At 39.1% G+C, this 18,376-nt stretch overlaps 2 protein-coding genes across 2 annotated transcripts in view; one reads left to right on the forward strand and one right to left on the reverse strand.

The window, feature by feature from the left end:
* The window catches only part of MLYCD (malonyl-CoA decarboxylase), a 1,175,690-nt gene that overhangs the window by 779,273 nt on the left and 378,041 nt on the right, over positions 1–18,376 (forward strand). The gene's annotated exons all lie outside the window — the stretch shown is intronic.
* LOC122807952 (DNA topoisomerase 1-like) overlaps positions 1–18,376 on the reverse strand; it is a 559,610-nt gene that overhangs the window by 414,579 nt on the left and 126,655 nt on the right. The window contains exon 4 of the mRNA XM_044078985.1: positions 4,912–5,045. Coding sequence (XP_043934920.1) covers positions 4,912–5,045 — 134 coding nt within the window. The remainder of the gene's footprint in view (positions 1–4,911; positions 5,046–18,376) is intronic.

Consider the following 18,376-nt stretch of genomic DNA (forward strand, 5'->3'; position numbering starts at 1 on the left):
GGTTAATGGATGAATGCGCCATCTAGATTGCTGACCCAGTATTCTAAGCCCTCTCCTATAATTTCATATTTGGAGGGTATAGCTCCTTTTATTGTTCTTCACAATGATCAGAAGTAGTCTGTCATTCTCTCCCCATCCTGTGTATGCTGCTCTTTCTCAAGAATCAGGTTTGCTTCAGAGTGGTCTCAGAGCATACCTCTCATAGGAATAAAGATGACATTGTTTCTGAACAAGCTGGTTGACAAATACTGTAACTTAAGGGAAAAAGTACATGTGCCTGTTTTTGTTTGTTGGTTCTGCCCCACCTGCTTCATGGCTATGTTTTCTAAATTTCTCACTGAATGTGGCACCAATATAGGCAATTTTCTTTGCTAGGGAAAAGAGGCGCAGAATCAGTTGCAAAAGGTTTATAGTCTCACAAGGGGGGCTTTGGGTTACTTAATTTTCAAGCATATGGGCGCTCTGTGACAGGATGGTATTATGGTGCAAGGTCTAAGCCTCTTCCCATTTATATGCATATCTACTTAATATTTAACAGACTCTCACTTGGATCCTCTCACAGCATCATCACTACTATAGAGTATGGGACTCATGAGGCTTGAATTTCTGGTTTGCAGCTTGTGTTTACAGCAAAACAAGGACTCTCCCTGACTTAACATAGTTATAATAAAGGTCATTACCATTTTAAACAGAATTTACTATAAAAAATGAACCTCTAGCTGAGAGACCAACTTCCAGATTTACCTATGCTGCTCAACAGCCTTTTCTACACCACAAAACTGGCAAATTGGTTTTCTATTAACTGACTAATCAATTTCTTGAATAAACTGCTGTGAAGATTTTAGAGACAAGTTACTACATACACATTTTATGGAAACTATCCATTTTTCGATACATATTTAAGGTCAAAATTTTTCAGCAATACCTTTTTAACAATTTTAATACCCATACACTCAGACTAGTTTATGTGACTGTTGATGGGCTGTCTAGTTCTCCAACTTACAACTGCAAGAACAAAACTGGAAGATGTGAAATACTGCCTTGTTATGTAATATGTCTTTCCTAGATTCTCTTATCAGCTCATCACTTCTGGGCATATGAAATGCTGTTCAGTTTTTAAAAGTCATTAATGGAATCTGATACTTTCATCAGATTTTATTTATTTGCTATTCGTTCACCAAGTTAGTGGGTTGGTCAGCTGACTCTTTGCAGCCATGAGCCCACCTCAGTGATCAGCAATGTGACATACAGAATAAGCATAGACAGATATGCAAGGAGAAGCAAGTCATAGTATACAAAGTCTAAGTAGGCAACAAACAGCTGTCAATACAAATCCAATAGCAAAAAACAAGAACTAGCCAACATCATGTACATATGTATACATCACATAGTTAAAGGAAATATTTGAAGATACTGGCATCAAGACTTTAATGTGCTCAACACTGAGACCTCGAATTGTTAGCTCATACAGACCCATGTCTCAATAGCAGGCCCAGAAATGCCCTTTGAGAGCATGTTTAAAACCCTCAAGTGTGTCTTGGCTCATTATTTCTGTGATGAGGTAGCTTGAAATGGCAGCATGTGTTCTACACAACATTCTTTCTGCAGTAACAGAAACATTGCCATTCTTATAGATTCTCAGGGTGTAGTTTTGGTGCACAAGGAGTACTGTTTTCACAGAGGGAAGTAGGTTAAGTTTAATATTTTGAAAAGTATAGCGCCAAGGAGAAACCTATCAATTATGGAGAACCACTTGAGTCATTAAGAGTTTTGCAGTAGTGTACAAGACGATTTGCTAGAAGAATGAATCTCAAGATTTTTTTTGTGTGTTTTTTAATCTCTGATTATTACATTACAAATGCACAGACAGCAATGGCAAACCATATTCAAATTTTGGGAAGTAGAAAGTTATTAGCAATCTGTTCTATACATAAAAGAAAGTGCATTTTTCTGTAGCATAGTTTTAGATTTCCCATAACTTTATTGGTGATTTTATGTGTGAGTGGTAAAAGACCCTGGAAACTAAAGGTTCATCAGCATGACGTCTCTTTTTGCAAACCCATGGAACATATTATAACTGACCAGATAATCTAACTAGACTCACAGAACTTCACATTTGTAAAGAGTACATCCTACCTAATGTATTTGGTTAATTTCTCAAAAGTACAACACATGCTGTGACCGTGATCCTGCTTTCCACATGGTATACCTTGACCAGTCTGAAGCATTTGACACTAATCCCCCATGCTAGCATAGTTAGGAAGGTTAATGCATTACAGATGGATCCCTATGTAGTAAGAAGGATAGCAAATTCACTCTAAGACAAACCCACACAATGTGGGTAGCAAGTGTTTCACTTTGACAGTGACCAGTGATGTCCCTCAGTGCTGGGACCTCTGGCTCATTATGATCTCCAAAGCATGCACTGACATCTCTATCAAAATTTTTCACACAACTTTAAAATGGCAATTATTTTCAAGCCCCTCTCCATGATGCCCAAATCCTTTAGCAAAGAGGTACATTTGCAAATATCAGATGTACTAACATGGACTCAAATGAAATGCAAAAGGATCATAGGAGTTTACTAGGCTATCGACCCAGAGGTCATTTCAAGCTTAGCCATTTCATCTCAATGTACTACCATAGAAACTCTAGTCAATACTCAGGATTGTATTTAGTAATGACTACCCAAGTTCAAGATGGTTGTGGGTGCTATCCCTGGTAATAATTTACAGTGCCCCATACACTCGTCCAGATTCTTTATGAACAGTGTCAGAGTTGCTCTGTTTCACATGAATTGGTAGCCTATTCCCAAGACATGACAGTCGCTGGGAGACAAATCTGTCCCTCCGACATGTCCTGTGCAAGTCATAATGCATATTTAGGTCCCTATAATGGGTAGCTCTAGTCCTGTTTGATTTACAGATGTGCAGCAAATTCATTAGGTTTGGGGTCAGAGATTGCTCTGTAAGCCAGGCATAAGCCTCCCCCAAGACGTTTATACAATACAAAGTATAGTGACAGGGAATTTATTCAGTCTGTGTAAGGCACATGCTAGAGTCCATATATCTTCTTTGTTAGAAATCTCTGAGGGGTCTCCAATTGCTGCAGGTGCTTTGTACGGTACATGCCAAAAGAGGTGTTATACTCAATTATAGGCCTCATTAGTGATTGGTATATAGAGGGGTTATAACCTCCTTTGCTCTAGAGGTGATGCCTTTATTAGCAAAGTGCTATGTAGAAAGTCTTCCTTACTGCAGTAGACACATGGTAGTCAAAAGTTAAGGTTGCAGTCAACTTGTGATCCCTTAACACTTTGTAGATACTTAAGGTATTATTGTTGATTTGATAGTGTGAAGGGACATTGTTTTTGCTGAAGGAAATGATGATGCATTTCTTTGCATTCAGTTTGAGACTGTGACTAAGGCACAGAAATGGACAGATAACTAGAAAACCCAATGAAAATGCTGGTTCTTGTATCATTTAAAATGATAAGCAATGGTTTTAAAAGTGAAAGTCCCATTCAACCCTAGTGGTAAATGGGCTCTCATTCTAAGAATCCATTTCATTTCCTCATTTTCTGTCAATAACAATATTTCTAACACGCAAAGGTAACATCACCATTAAAATTATAAATTGAAATGCATGATCTTCCCCTTGCTCTAAAATGTGTTTACATAATGCATTAGTAACAATGTTGTGCCTTATTTCACTCATATGATCAGCTATCCTGTCTTTTAATCTTCTGCTTGTCATGCCTATGTAATATCCATCACGTTATGCACTTCGCCATATAACCAACATTATTAGTGTTGCAGTTTCCATAGGCATATAATATAAGCTCTTTCCCTGTCACTAGATGTTTAATCACTTTACATTCAATTACATATGTACAATAGATACAATCATTACATCTAAAAGTACCATGCTTACTGCTTGAAGTATTAAACGATTTAAATAAGGTCTAATTTTGTCATGTGACTAATTTATTACTTAAGTGTTTCACTGTTTTTTAAGAATTGTATTTGCCTGAGGAATCCTTATGGTGAAAGTTTTACTTGCGATTAAACTGCTTTATTTATACAAGAACCAGCATTTTCATTGAGTTTTACGGTTATCTGTCTACTTCTGTGAATTTCTCTCTTGCAACTTTTTCACTGGTGTTTTTGGTTAGTTTTGCTCCTTACAGTGAATGGTTGGCTCTATTGAGGTACATTTTGTGACAGAACCTACAGTGTTACCATCTACCAGTGATATGGCAGCTACAGTAATAAGAACTATTGCAGAAGTTATGTTTTGCATAACCCCTTTCTAGACATAACTAATATGACTTATGTTTGTATGTGAAATATGTTTATATGGCAAAGTGCAACAGTCCAGCAATACAGCTCACTGACCTATATGTAAGCACATGAAGTTCTTGGGATTTAGGGGAGCATATCCCCTGGAAAACACTGAAAACAAGGTTTGCAGCAGCATAAAGCAATCATTTTGCATAGATTATCTTGATGCAGTTTGCATGGTTAAGGAAGTAGGTTTAATCAATGGAACTGTGTTCAACTGTATGGTGCAGATGCAACTGTTGGCAACAAAATGGCCTGTCAATGAGTTATAATCATTACTGAGAGTTTGTATGTCTGCCTCTCTCTCTCTCTGTGTGCATGGATGTGCACATGTGCCCTCACAAACACCTAAATGAAAAAGGTTTTAAAGATGTAGTGTGTTTAAAGACTATGCAAGACAAAAAATAAATATGATAGAGAAGTGATTTGTATAGAGGTGTTAGAAGTGCATAAAATTTGTAGCTTCCACTCTAGACAATGAATGGGCACTGTAGCCTCAGTTCTCTGAATTCTAGACTCTTCTATGTACATGCACAGTAAAGGCAAACATTATTAAGCTGCTGTTTACCATCTCCAGCGCTGCTGTTCTTCCTCCTCTTTTTTCTTCAGTTTTAGAGCAGCAGCAGCTTCTCTTTCCTCTTTAGTTTTCTTCCTAGTGCTCCCTTTTTCATCCACCTCCTTCCTCATTTTTTCTTTCACACACTAATAAAACAAAATGTTATTTTCAGTGTAAAAAGTACATTACACGCATAGAAAATAAACTCTGCATTGTAATAAATAGATCTGGCCATCTGGCAACAAAAGTTGTAATTACTGGTTCTATAGCACATCATGGATGCTCCCAAACAGAGCAGAATATCTATATACATACTGAAAGGATGAGTGAGCGAGCGAGTGATATATTTCTGTTTATGCAGAAAGGGAGGGGAGGGTGACAAAAAGATAAATGAAGAAAATATGGGAAAGGAATTATATAGGAATTGCAGGATTAAGTTTACTAAACCCTGCATATTGTTAAAAATTACACTGGCCAACGTAAAAATTCCTTGGCTAACAAAAAGTAAAACAATTAAACCCAAATCTGCCCTTAGTTTAATTTAAAAATGCTAAATAAAATAAATTTATTGCATTTGTAACGGTGTAAAATGTGTTGACTGGGTTAGTTCTGATTAGGCCAGCAGCCTCTTTGCAGTGCATACTTGATGTGGCTTTCATACTGACCAGGGACATTTGTCCACGTTATTGGGAACTGCTACTCTTCATACCACTAGTTGGTGAAAGAGGTCTGTTGCTGGGGCTTAGAGATTGTCAAGATGGAGGAAGGAGAAAATGCCGTACCATGGAACATGAGATGGTTGTTAATTTCACAGGTATTCAAGGTGAAAAAATTAAAAAAGGAGATTTTATGGGGGTATAGTCAGCTGGGGGTGTAACTAGCTTTAAAAGCATGGCTGTTAATAGTGAAGGAAATAAATTATCATATGTGAATTAAGAAAGTCAAGGAAGTATAACCTTAGAAGAGACGCATATGAAAGGAACTTAAAATATAAGAGACAGTAGTGGTAAGAATTAAAAATAAAAACAAAGCGATTATGGACAACGTTATTTTGCTATTAGGATTTAAATTTAAAATACATAAGTGAGCGGATACATTTATGATCATTAGACTTTTGTAAAGTATTTTTTTTGGTTTAGGAAAGTTTTATGAATAATGAAGGAGATGGAATTTGCTATAACCTTAGAAAGACTTTCAAAACTTGTGTATGCAATCAAAATTAAACATGCAGTTCAGAATCAGACATGCAGTAACTTGAATCAGACTTTTTAAAATTTCACTTAGTAGTAAATTAAAGTATATGATGTAAAAAATGCATAATAGAAGAAATGTGTGGACAGGGGGATGGATGGGTTACACTAAATATGCATGACAAAATATAGCAAATTTCAAATGTTATAGTAGTGAACGGGAAGACAAATTGTTGGGTATGGGGGCAGCCGAGTTTTTGCCTTTATTATGGAGATGAAAACACATTTGTTTCAGGAATGTATCAAACAATGTGGATTGTGTGGGGAGTAGGGGCATACTGCCAAGAACTGCAGTCAGTTATGAGAGTAATGCAAGGAGTTTGGCCACTTTTTGGTTTGATTGACCATTACTAGCAAAAGAAAGAGCGGATTGAGAGGAAACAGAGGGAAGAAAGACCAACAGTAGCATCATGATGCCTTGGCAAGTTAAGGAGAAGATGGCAAGTTGGAGGAAGGACAAGACCATAAACAGGTAAAATCTAATGGAAGGGAGGGTGTCAACAACATACAAGATAAACCTGAAGAAAATATGGGAAAGGAATGATATAGGAATTGCAGGATTAAGTTTACATATTATAAGGAGAGTAGTAAAGTAAAACATGACATTTTATGAAGGAATTTGGAAAAGGGAAAAAAGAAGAAATGTCTCCATTCTTGAAAAGGGAAGGAAGAAATGATGTAATATTACAGGAGGATGAGAATGTAAAATGTAAACAAAAATTATGGCGGTAGTAGAAAAATTATATAAAAGGGAAGAGGTAAAAAGAGAAAGTGGAATGTAAAAAATCCAGAAAATGGATGAGATATATATTATTATAAGGGGATGCCAGGAGAGGAAATATAGGTTTTTCTAAGATGAAAATATTTGTAGAGGTGTTAAATCAATGGATAGAGAAAGGGATAGAAGATTAAGAAACGTGTAGCAGGGTGTTAATGCATGACAAATCAAGATGTTAAGAACTGGAGGCAGATAACATTGGCATATACAGACTAACATTTCTATGTAAATGCAAAAAAGGAATGGAGATGGTTTCGGAAGAAATTATAGGAGAAGAGAGTTTCTGGGGTAAAGAGAAAACAAGTAAAGATATATTATATGCTATTCTAATTAAAGAGGAAGAAATAAGATTACTTGTGTGTGATATCAAAAACGTGATTTGGTGATTCCTTAAGTAATATGGAAAGAATTGGATGATATGGGGGCTGGGAAAATAAAAAAAAATACCTGTTAAAGTGTTTTATTGATTGAAAATTATGGTAAATGGTTGATTAGTGTTCCATGAGTATGTGTCTGTCTGTGTTGTGACAAATACAATTATATAATTGTGAAATTAGATAAGTGGGATGGGAAATAGAAAAAGGGTTTATAATACCAGTGTGGCTTCAGTACGCAGATTTTTTTTTTTATTTATTGCAAGAAAAAATAGTTTGTCAAGGGACAGTGCGATAACAATGGAAAAAAGATTAAGAAAAAATGGATTAAGATTAAAAAGCAAACGGTTTGGTGAAATAAAGATAGAATATATTTTAAAGACGTGTTAAGAGTAAGATATGGAGAATGTGAAAATAATAATAGTACAATGGAGAGAAGTTATGGAAGAAGTAAATAAGTAAAGTTGGGGAAATGTCTCCTGGGTTTGGTCTAAGTAGCAAACTCAAAACCACAGAACTCTGTCACAGACACTCGAGATGAATGTACTTCCTAATTAAAATATGAGGAAATACTGCATTTGATTGACTATGAAAATAATTGCAAATGCTATTTGCTGCAAGTCAAAGCCCAAATGTACCACCCATATAGAAGGGATTTGTATGACTTACACCCCTACTGTCAACTATCAGATTCCTGTAGCTTGTGGAGGAAATGAGATATTCCCCTCTATACTGGCACAGAGTTTTGCCTCAAAATTCAATGTATAAAGTAGCCTGCTGTAGTCCAACTGATAAATTGACCACTTCCTATAAATTTTACAACAACATTCAGGTTAAGAACAGGCTCCCATAATTCTCAAACACAGATAAATTTAGGACTAGTGAAAATGCTTGCAATAATTCTATCCTTTGCTTAGTCTGTAAAAGATCACCACAATGTAATCTACACGAGAGAAGTATCAGACAGCAGAGTTGAGTGCAATATCACAGACGACAGTGACAAAAGTATTATCAAGAAGATGCACAGAGCCCAACTAGGGGCAAAACAAAACCATACTTTCAAGCGCTAATCTAGTCTGCTCACTCCTACAGCTGGAAAGAACACACAACAGCATGCCGCCCCAGGACAGATAAGGAAAGTTTGCCAGAATGAGGGAAAGAGCAGAAGAGAGGAAGGGGAGCACACTGTAGGGCTGTGCCTGGGAGGAAGAAAAGGAAGATGACAGACTGCAGGTACAAGTCAGATACATGAGCCCAGCAGGGTCAAACAAGAGAACAGAACACAGTCAGTGGTACAGCAGGTGTTAAGATAAGGGAACAGACAGAGAACACAGCCTAGAGAAATTAAACAAGATAAGGTTTACAAAGAGAATGGAGTGACAGAATAATAAATGATGAAGGGAGATGGAGAGAAAGATACTGGAAAACTAGAGTAGCGATGAGAACTGCATTGGTAGAAGGCTGACTACCTTGTCAAACAGGAGGGGACATATATGGATTCTAGATAAAACAACAGCAAGGAAAAGCATTGCATATAACAGATTGGAAGAGGTTAGAAAAAGCAAGCAACTAAGGGTTTCAGAACATGGGCAGAAGAGGATAGACAAGTAAAACATCAGACAGGAAAAGAGGCAAGTGGTGGCAATGTCAGGAAAGCAAGGAAGGCAGAAAACACAGAACGTTGGAAAGGCAGCAAGGAGAGAGATGTTAAGCCACAGGAAGTCGCATACTATGAGAATATGAGATGACTGAAAGCTAGCAGCAGTTACTGAATCCCCAAATTACTTTGTCTCAAATTAATAACTGGTGCCAAAATCATGGAATGAAACTAAATGCCAAAAATGCATTTCTGTATTCTTTGGGAAATCATTTAACCCAGGGAGCTATCACATTGATAATAACACCTTAAAATTGACCCAGCTGTTCAGCATTTGGGAATGTATATGGACAGTGTTCTAACTTTTGAACAACATGTCTATTTTAAGAAAGTCCTTCTGTATTGTACTGCTTATAAATAAAGGGATTGTCTCTAGCTCTAGGGATGTCATTTTCACCCTTTACTCAGCCTTCGTTAGTCCAGTCATTGAATATAGTGCCCCCTTTAGCACATATCTGTCTAGAAATATACACCAACTGAATTCCCACAGAGATACCTTACTAAAAGTATACAAGGCCTAAACATGTCCTGTATGAACCAACTCAAAGCCTTGTCACTATACTCTGTTATCCTACAGACTGCCAAGAAGTGAACTATGTCTGTCATAAAAAGGCATCCTCCAACCTATTACTGATGGATTTAATGCACATCGGCAAGTCAAATGGCATCAGAAATACTTGGTCTGGGAATCTAAACCTTCTGCAACAACAGAATTATTTTAAGGGACAGGTATAGCTCACTGAAGATGGCACTGAACTGAAACAGACTCCGTATTCACATAAAACAAATTGCATTCCTGTCCATATTCAACTGCAACTTGGATCTATACATGGGAAACAGAAAATTTACCCCAGGACTGCCCCCTGTACTACTAATGGACAGAAGCAGCTTCTAAATATTTTATCCCATGCATTGATCCTCTCAAATTATCTATGGTATGATCCTAGTTATTCTCATTGGGGTAATATATAATTATCAACCATGAAATGGGTAAGGTCAATCTATAACCAAATGGGATAGGTTATTTCAAGCACAAAAAAGGGAAGCTGGCTAGGATTAAAATGCCCTGCAAGGACAGCTAGCCTAGTACTTACCTATGAATCTATGAAGAAGGCAGAGCTACAGATGCAGCCATGAAGATGAGTCAGGAGGAAATGGACAAAGAAGAAAGGGACGGGAACTGAATCAAGACAGACTAAGAAAAAAAAAACATTAACAGAAGTGAGAGCATGGGAAGGCAGGTGGCCACCTACATCTCACCAGGGGGAAATGTTCCACTAGTGGAAAATATTCTTTCCCATCTCTCCTTAAACATCCCAAATGAAACAATCCTCCTCGGTGACATTAACATCAAATGGCTAACCCTACATAACCCAAAATCACCACATATTAACTTATATGGATTTAGTCAGCTAATTACTACACCTACACACTCTAACAATACCCACACTAGTAATACCGCATTGATTGGATACTTGTCTCAACCCCTTCAAAATATCACCATCCTGAAACTCTTCCTGATTCCCTCAGGGACCACTCATCCATAAAGGTGCTAAGGTACACAAACCACCTCCCTAAACCACACAGATATATCACTAAACACAATCTCTCCAGTTTTAACCCTGAAACCTTAAACACACTCTTACCTAGAGTATGCTGGGACTTCCTTACTCAGCTCCCCATAGATGAAGCAGTCATGACTTTTAACACTACTTTTCTAGATATCATAAACTCTCTAGCCTCACCTCATAAAATTAGGACAAAAGCTAAAATATCTCCTTGGCTAACTAAAAGTACTAAAACTCTCATGAAGTCTAGAGATAAGTCCTGGCAAAATGTCTACATACAAAAGACCCTAATGACCTACAAAGATATAAAGAACAAAGAAATCTGATCAAAAGACTGATCAAAAAAGACAAAAAAGAAGTCTACTTTAACCCCCCTACAACATTAAAATCTGACCCAAAAAAATTCTGGAATTCTAAAAATCACATACTCCACCCTGGAAACCCTACCTCACCCAACCCTTGTTACCCCAGAAAAAAACACCTGTAGAAACTGCCAGTACCTTAAATGTATGTAGTCTTATACCTACCTAAGCTTCCTTACTTGTTAGCCAGCCCCTCTGAGTTTGACACAGCAGCCTACCACAGGCCGTATAAACTCCCCTCTCAATGGTGCCTACGGCCCCCAATCCCTTTTCTGTACCCCTCTGAAGTAGTACCCTATAGCCCTTTTGCTTTTCCTTCTACCTTCGAGCATCTGTCCATTTGCCCTATTCTTTACTCCGTCACTCTCCGCTTGTCATTCTCTCCTTTCTCCACTAGGTGGCAGCACTATTCGCTTGCCTGCTCCTACTCCTTTCAAATCTTTTACTCCAACCTCACCTCTAAACCCTTCAGAAGCCAAACCTCCCCTTATTTTACTCCACTTCCTCACCTCAATAGTCTTCTCTTTTCCCCTATTTACTCAATCCCCACTTACACCCGTTTTTCTGCACGTCCTCCAACTGCAGTGGCTGATACTTTTTCAGCTGGACTCTTCTGCCCTGTTGCTCTACTCCACCTGAACCCCTTCTCCCCACCTATCTCCCTTAGCAAATGCCCAGCATGCCCCTCTACCTCTTTTATCCCCTCCCCTCTGCCTACCTCCTCCCCAGAATTTACTTCTAGACGCCACTTCCATTCTGGCGCCCCTTTCTTCCTGATCTCCTGGCTAGGATACACCACCTTGCCTCCCTCAACTGGGTCACCTATGCAGTAGTGCTGCTGCTCCACTCACCCCTTGGTACGTTTTATTTTTTATAGAAAGAATTGCTACTTTGTCTGTTCTGTGCCCGCAGAGCTTTGAATTCTATACCAGCCTGCCAAATACTTGTTAAAAATGCATATCTGTGCTGTTTTTGTAACAATCCGCTCAAGTGCTTTAATTGTGTTCATTGAGACAAATGCTTAGATCACCTTCAGAAAAGGAATCTTCTAGTCCTCCGAGTGATTAATAAACTCATCTGCACATAATGCTCTGCTTTTAATTACAGTCTGCTCAATTTGCTATTTTGTGTTCACTGAGACATACTGCTCAGATTTATATTCAGAAAAAGGGCTTTACTAGTCTACCAACTGCTTGAAGCTTATTACCTATTTAAATTGTTTATTTTTTGTAACCTGCTCATATTGTTTATTTTTGAAAACCTACTCGTATAGCCATAGAAACCAGTCCGCACATTGCCTTGTAATAATGTTTGATTGAAACCATATACTTATGTAACGTGTCTTATTTGTTAAATAGCTGCTCTGATAAGTTTAAAAAAAAAAAAAAAAGGTCCGCTTACTGCTTCTACTGTTAAGCTAACACTCTGATGCTTTCTGATAATGATTTTCTAACCCTGAGGTTACCAGCTGATTTTTTTCTCCTTGAACTGATTGCTATCTGCAAAATTAGGTAAACCGGGTGTTGCTCGGCTTTTCCTAACACGCCGTGCAGTTTGGGTTCATTTCAACCACTCTCGGCACTTAAGTGACCGTTTCTTCTTTCCTTCTCTCTGCTCATGCCCAAAACCTCTAATTTTACTAACGACCACTTTCACCTGTACGGCACTAGTGCCTAAAGGATCTACAAGCTCCACGGGTGCTCCTGGTGCTTTTCTATATAGTCATTTCACTTTTTCCACCTTAGATAACCTATGCTTGCCTTGGTAAAGCTGCCAATGTGCTCAAGAGTTCTGCGAGCTCCGCACGTACCGATACCAATTCCCGCCTTGGTAAAGCTGCTTGCGCTCAAGAGTTTTGTGAGCTTCGCTAGTACTGCGGGTGCTCTTTCCAGCAGGAAAGTACTGCGGGTGCTCTCTAAACCTTTAACATTTTATTTTTTCAATGGAGCTTTTTCAACACAATAATTTTACTATTTCTCTGCAGACTCCATTTTCCCACCCTTTAGACAACAGCCTTCACAGAGAAGCCATCTGCTGCTTACCCTGCAGCCTACAACTGTAGACTTGCTCTTCTTTTTTCAATCACATTTCCAAGCCACCCAACAACCTCCAAAGCCTGCTGGTTTAACTTTTAACCAAATTGGAACTCCTTTAAAACGCCTCCACTAAGGCCAAATAGCTATTCCACCCCTATACTTTATGAACACTTCTCCTACAAGGCGTCACTCTCAACCACCTTAAAGCTTGCCTTTTGATACCTTTTGTTTACAGACACCCCTGCAGGAGCTCAGAGAAACTCCTCCCAGCTAATGCTCCCATTAATCATACTTTTGTAACATGGTTGCAAAACATCGCTTCCAACTCTTTCCCACAGTTCCTGACTTTCCTCCTATAGACATTCCATAGAGCCTTATCTATCTGCTTCTAACCAACAACAAATCTCTATCTTACATAAACATAACTCAATGTTTTTGATATCTTCTATCAGAAAATAGTTACATAGTTTAACCTTTTATTGTACAGGGCATCTTAAAGAGCTAAACCTCTTTTGATTAATGTAACAGTAGTTTAACCAATTATTGAACTGCTGAAATTGACAAAATGCCTAGTAATTTTTGCAATAGAACCTGATAGGTTGTCTGAGATTGTTTCTATTTTTCTATTTAATAGCTTACTTTTAGAGGTATACTACTCTCATTAACCTTTGTTTTAAATGAATCAGATTGCCTGAACTTGATACTGTGTTACTATTCCTGTATTTTATCTGATGTATTGCATAACTGCATTTTGACTCTAATTGTACTGGATGATAGTAACAAACATAAGGTTTTTCTGCTGCATTTCTCTCCCTGCTTTCTCTTGCATTCTCCCTTAACAATTGCCTTCCTCTAGCTTCACCTCATTTCTCAATAACTGTTTTCTTTTTCTATCCTTACCTTACCATTTCAACTCTCCCTCAAACATACCCTTTCCTAGATCCACCCTCTGTCTTCAAGTTTTTCTCCTCCTTATTCTACTCTGCCTCCTACTATCTATATTCCCCCTTTCTTTTCTCTCCCTACTTCTTACAATTTTTGCCTCTCTCTATTCCCCTATACTTATTTTTAATAACTTTCCCTCTCTCTCTACAGTAATCCACCCTGAAGGTCCTGCTCTACCTCCCAAACATTCAGACTATTTCCTGCAAAAGCTCAGTAAGCTCAACTGGTCGCTTTCCATGAAACTGGGCCCTCCTGAAAAGGAACATCGGATTGGAATCACTAAATAATTTTCAATAAATGTATGTAGTCTTATACCTACCTAAGCTTCCTTATTTGTTAGCCAGCCTCTCAGAGTGACACAGCAGCCTACCACAGGCCGTATAAATTCCCCTCTCAGTGGTGCCTACGGCCACCAATCCCTTTTCTGTACCCCTCTGTAGTACCCTATAGCCCTTTTGCTTTTCCTTCTACCTTCAAGCCTCTGTCCATTTGCCCTATTCTTTACCCCCTATCACACTCTGCTTGCCATTCTCTCCTTTCTCCACTAGGTGGCAGCACTATTCCTTGCTTGCCTGCTCCTACTCCTTTCAAATCTTTTACTACAACCTCACCTCTAAATTCTTCTGAAGCCAAACCTCCCTTATTTTACTCCACTTCCTCGCCTCAATAGTCTTCTCTTCTCCCCTATTTACTCAATCCCCACTTACTTACACCCGTTTTTCTGCACTTCCTCCAACTTACCTCAGCTCCAACCTGCAGTGGCTGATACTTTTTCAGCTGGACTCTTCTGCCCTGTTGCTCTACCCGCTCCGTTCGCCCTCCAGGCTCACTCCGCTCCCCTACCCTGCCCCCAATTCCCACCTGCCCCCAGTGGTCCTACATTTATTACTCATCACATACTCCCTCCCACTTACATCACCCAATCCCATCACTAGATTACTCCACCCACTTTTCCCAAATATACCTCCCCCTCCACCAACTTTACCTTTCAAGCTAAACTCCTTCCCACCCACCTGCCTTACATACTCTTACAAACCTTTTTGCTCTTTCACCACTAATCTAAATCTAATCTCTCTTTCTACGATGCCTTCAGTTCCTACTACAATCCTTGCCCCTACATTACTCCTAGCCCTCATTCTTCTACCACTATACCATTCCACCTCCTATACCAACCGTCACCTAAACCTTCCATATCCACCTCCACCACCATACCCCACTAATCACTACCACAATATCTCTGCCTCTATAACTTCAGTTCACCACCCTTTTTTATTAACATTAAAACTCTACCAAGTCCCAAATAAATTCTACAAACCTAAAGCCACCCCCTACCATCCTACCCCTAACAAACTAAAACATACTAAAACTAACAAACTTACTCACCTTCTCTCTTTCCTCTGCCTAGCAGGTGACATTCATCCAAAACCCTGGACCAAACATGCCTCAAACAAATAACCAAATTTTCAACAAACCAAATTGTAAAGATCTCAAATTTCTCACCATCAACGCCCAAAGCTTAACTAATAAAATTACCCTCTTCCATGCCTGGCTAAACCATAATTCACCAGATATTGTAGCCATCTCTGAAACCTGGTTAAAACACACATAACCAGCAATGAATTCCTTCCCCCCGGTTTTCAATCTCTCCGATCCGATCGCATAAATAAAAGAGGTGGTGGTGTAGCACTAATCTACGCTAACCACTTATCCATCACTCCTTTCCCAAATGCTATCCCTTCCTTTCATAATGCTGAACTAGTAGCTGGCCTCCTAAAATTAAATGACCATAAAAGCATCTGCATCATCTCCCTTTACATTCCTCCTGGAAACACCACTACCTTGGAAGACATCCTCTCTTGGTCCTCCTTAAATATTAAACATGAAACTTATATTATGGGAGATTTAAATATTAACTGGCAAAAAATCAGTGACCATAATCCCACCTTATCTATCAACCTTTTCAATTTCACACAACTTATAAACTATACCACCAGGCCCAACAAAACTAACCTCACAGGCTCCATCCTAGACTGGATCCTGGTGTCTCATCCAAACCAAACTTCAACATCTGGCATTATTCCAGACCCTCTAGACCACCACCTCCCTGCCTTCACCTATAAAACAACTTCTTCCTCCTTCTCCCACAAACTGTTACACACTCGCAACAACCATCTTTAATCCCTCCACCTTCTCTGACTCCCTCAAATTCACTAACTGGAACACGCTAAAAACCCTACCCCTGGACAAAGCCGTTGATTTCTTCAACACCATATTCCTTACTATCCTGAACTCCCTAGCTCCAATTCGTACTAAGAGAGTCAAAGTCAAGACCACCCCCTGGCTTACTAAAGAAACCAAAAAAATTATGCAGCAAAGAGACACATTCTGGAAAAAATATCTCCAGCATAAACAACCTGAATACTTACTTAAATACAAACAATTACGAAATCTTGCCAAAACACATGTCATATCAGATAAAAAGTCTCACTAAAAACCTCTTACAAATAAATCATGCAAAAAACCCCAAACAATTCTGGAATTCTATTAACTCTCTTCTTAAGCCGGGCACAACAAACAACCCTTGCCGGATACTAGCAAATCTGACCAAGACATTGCCAATCTATTCAACTCCTCCTTCACCTCTTCTATTGCTGAGCTAACCAAAACCTTCTCCAACAACACCCCCCACCCCCCCTCTTCCCATGACTCCACATCCTCACTATCCCCTCCCCCTACCTTTGAACCTAAACCTGTAGCCACCCACTTTATAAAGAAACTTCTCTCCAAACGTAAACCTTGCACAAATGCCCCTGACAACATCCCCTCCTCCTCTTAAAAATTGCCGCCGACAGTATTGCTTTCCGTATTAGTATCCTGATAAATCGATCCCTTCTTGAATCTTATGTACCCAAACTATGGCGTTCTGCCTTTATTCTCCCACTCCACAAAGGTGGCAAAACTTGTAACTTCTCTAACTTCCGCCCCATAGCTATCATCTCTCCTATATCAAAAATCCCCAAAAAATGCATCCACCTGCAACTCATGCAATTCATAATCAAACACCAGCTGCTCTCTCCTACCCAACACGATTTCCACCCGGGCAAAAATCCAACCCCCCTTTTCCTTTTTCCCCCCCCCCCCCCCCCCCCCCCCCCCCCCCCCCCCCCCCCCCACGCCCCCCCCCCCCCCCCCCCCCCCCCCCCCCCCCCCAAAAAAAGAAAAAAAAAAAAAAAAAAAAAAAAAAAAAAAAAAAAAAAAAAAAAAAAAAACCTTAAAGAACTCCAATCTCCAACTCAAACCGTCTTCACAACCACTGAAAATTGGATGCATCAAAATAACCTCTCACTTAATGCTAACAAAAAGCCCCCCCCCCCCCAAAGGAAAAAAATGATATCTTCTATCAGAAAATAGTTACATAGTTTAACCTTTTTATTGTACAGGGCATCTTAAAGAGCTAAACCTCTTTTTGATTAATGTAACAGTAGTTTAACCAATTATTGAACTGCTGAAATTGACAAAATGCCTAGTAATTTTTGCAATAGAACCTGATAGGTTGTCTGAGATTGTTTCTATTTTTCTATTTAATAGCTTACTTTTAGAGGTATACTACTCTCATTAACCTTTGTTTTAAATGAATCAGATTGCCTGAACTTGATACTGTGTTACTATTCCTGTATTTTATCTGATGTATTGCATAACTGCATTTTGACTCTAATTGTACTGGATGATAGTAACAAACATAAGGTTTTTCTGCTGCATTTCTCTCCCTGCTTTCTCTTGCATTCTCCCTTAACAATTGCCTTCCTCTAGCTTCACCTCATTTCTCAATAACTGTTTTCTTTTTCTATCCTTACCTTACCATTTCAACTCTCCCTCAAACATACCCTTTCCTAGATCCACCCTCTGTCTTCAAGTTTTTCTCCTCCTTATTCTACTCTGCCTCCTACTATCTATATTCCCCCTTTCTTTTCTCTCCCTACTTCTTACAATTTTTGCCTCTCTATTCCCCTATACTTATTTTTAATAACTTTCCCTCTCTCTCTACAGTAATCCACCCTGAAGGTCCTGCTCTACCTCCCAAACATTCAGACTATTTCCTGCAAAAGCTCAGTAAGCTCAACTGGTCGCTTTCCATGAAACTGGGCCCTCCTGAAAAGGAACATCGGATTGGAATCACTAAATAATTTTCAATAAATGTATGTAGTCTTATACCTACCTAAGCTTCCTTATTTGTTAGCCAGCCTCTCAGAGTGACACAGCAGCCTACCACAGGCCGTATAAATTCCCCTCTCAGTGGTGCCTACGGCCACCAATCCCTTTTCTGTACCCCTCTGTAGTACCCTATAGCCCTTTTGCTTTTCCTTCTACCTTCAAGCCTCTGTCCATTTGCCCTATTCTTTACCCCCTATCACACTCTGCTTGCCATTCTCTCCTTTCTCCACTAGGTGGCAGCACTATTCCTTGCTTGCCTGCTCCTACTCCTTTCAAATCTTTTACTACAACCTCA

This window comes from Protopterus annectens, chromosome 8.part0 (genome assembly GCF_019279795.1).
Source record: "Protopterus annectens isolate FY-2018-M chromosome 8.part0, PAN1.0, whole genome shotgun sequence".
NCBI classification, from domain to species: domain Eukaryota; kingdom Metazoa; phylum Chordata; order Ceratodontiformes; family Protopteridae; genus Protopterus; species Protopterus annectens.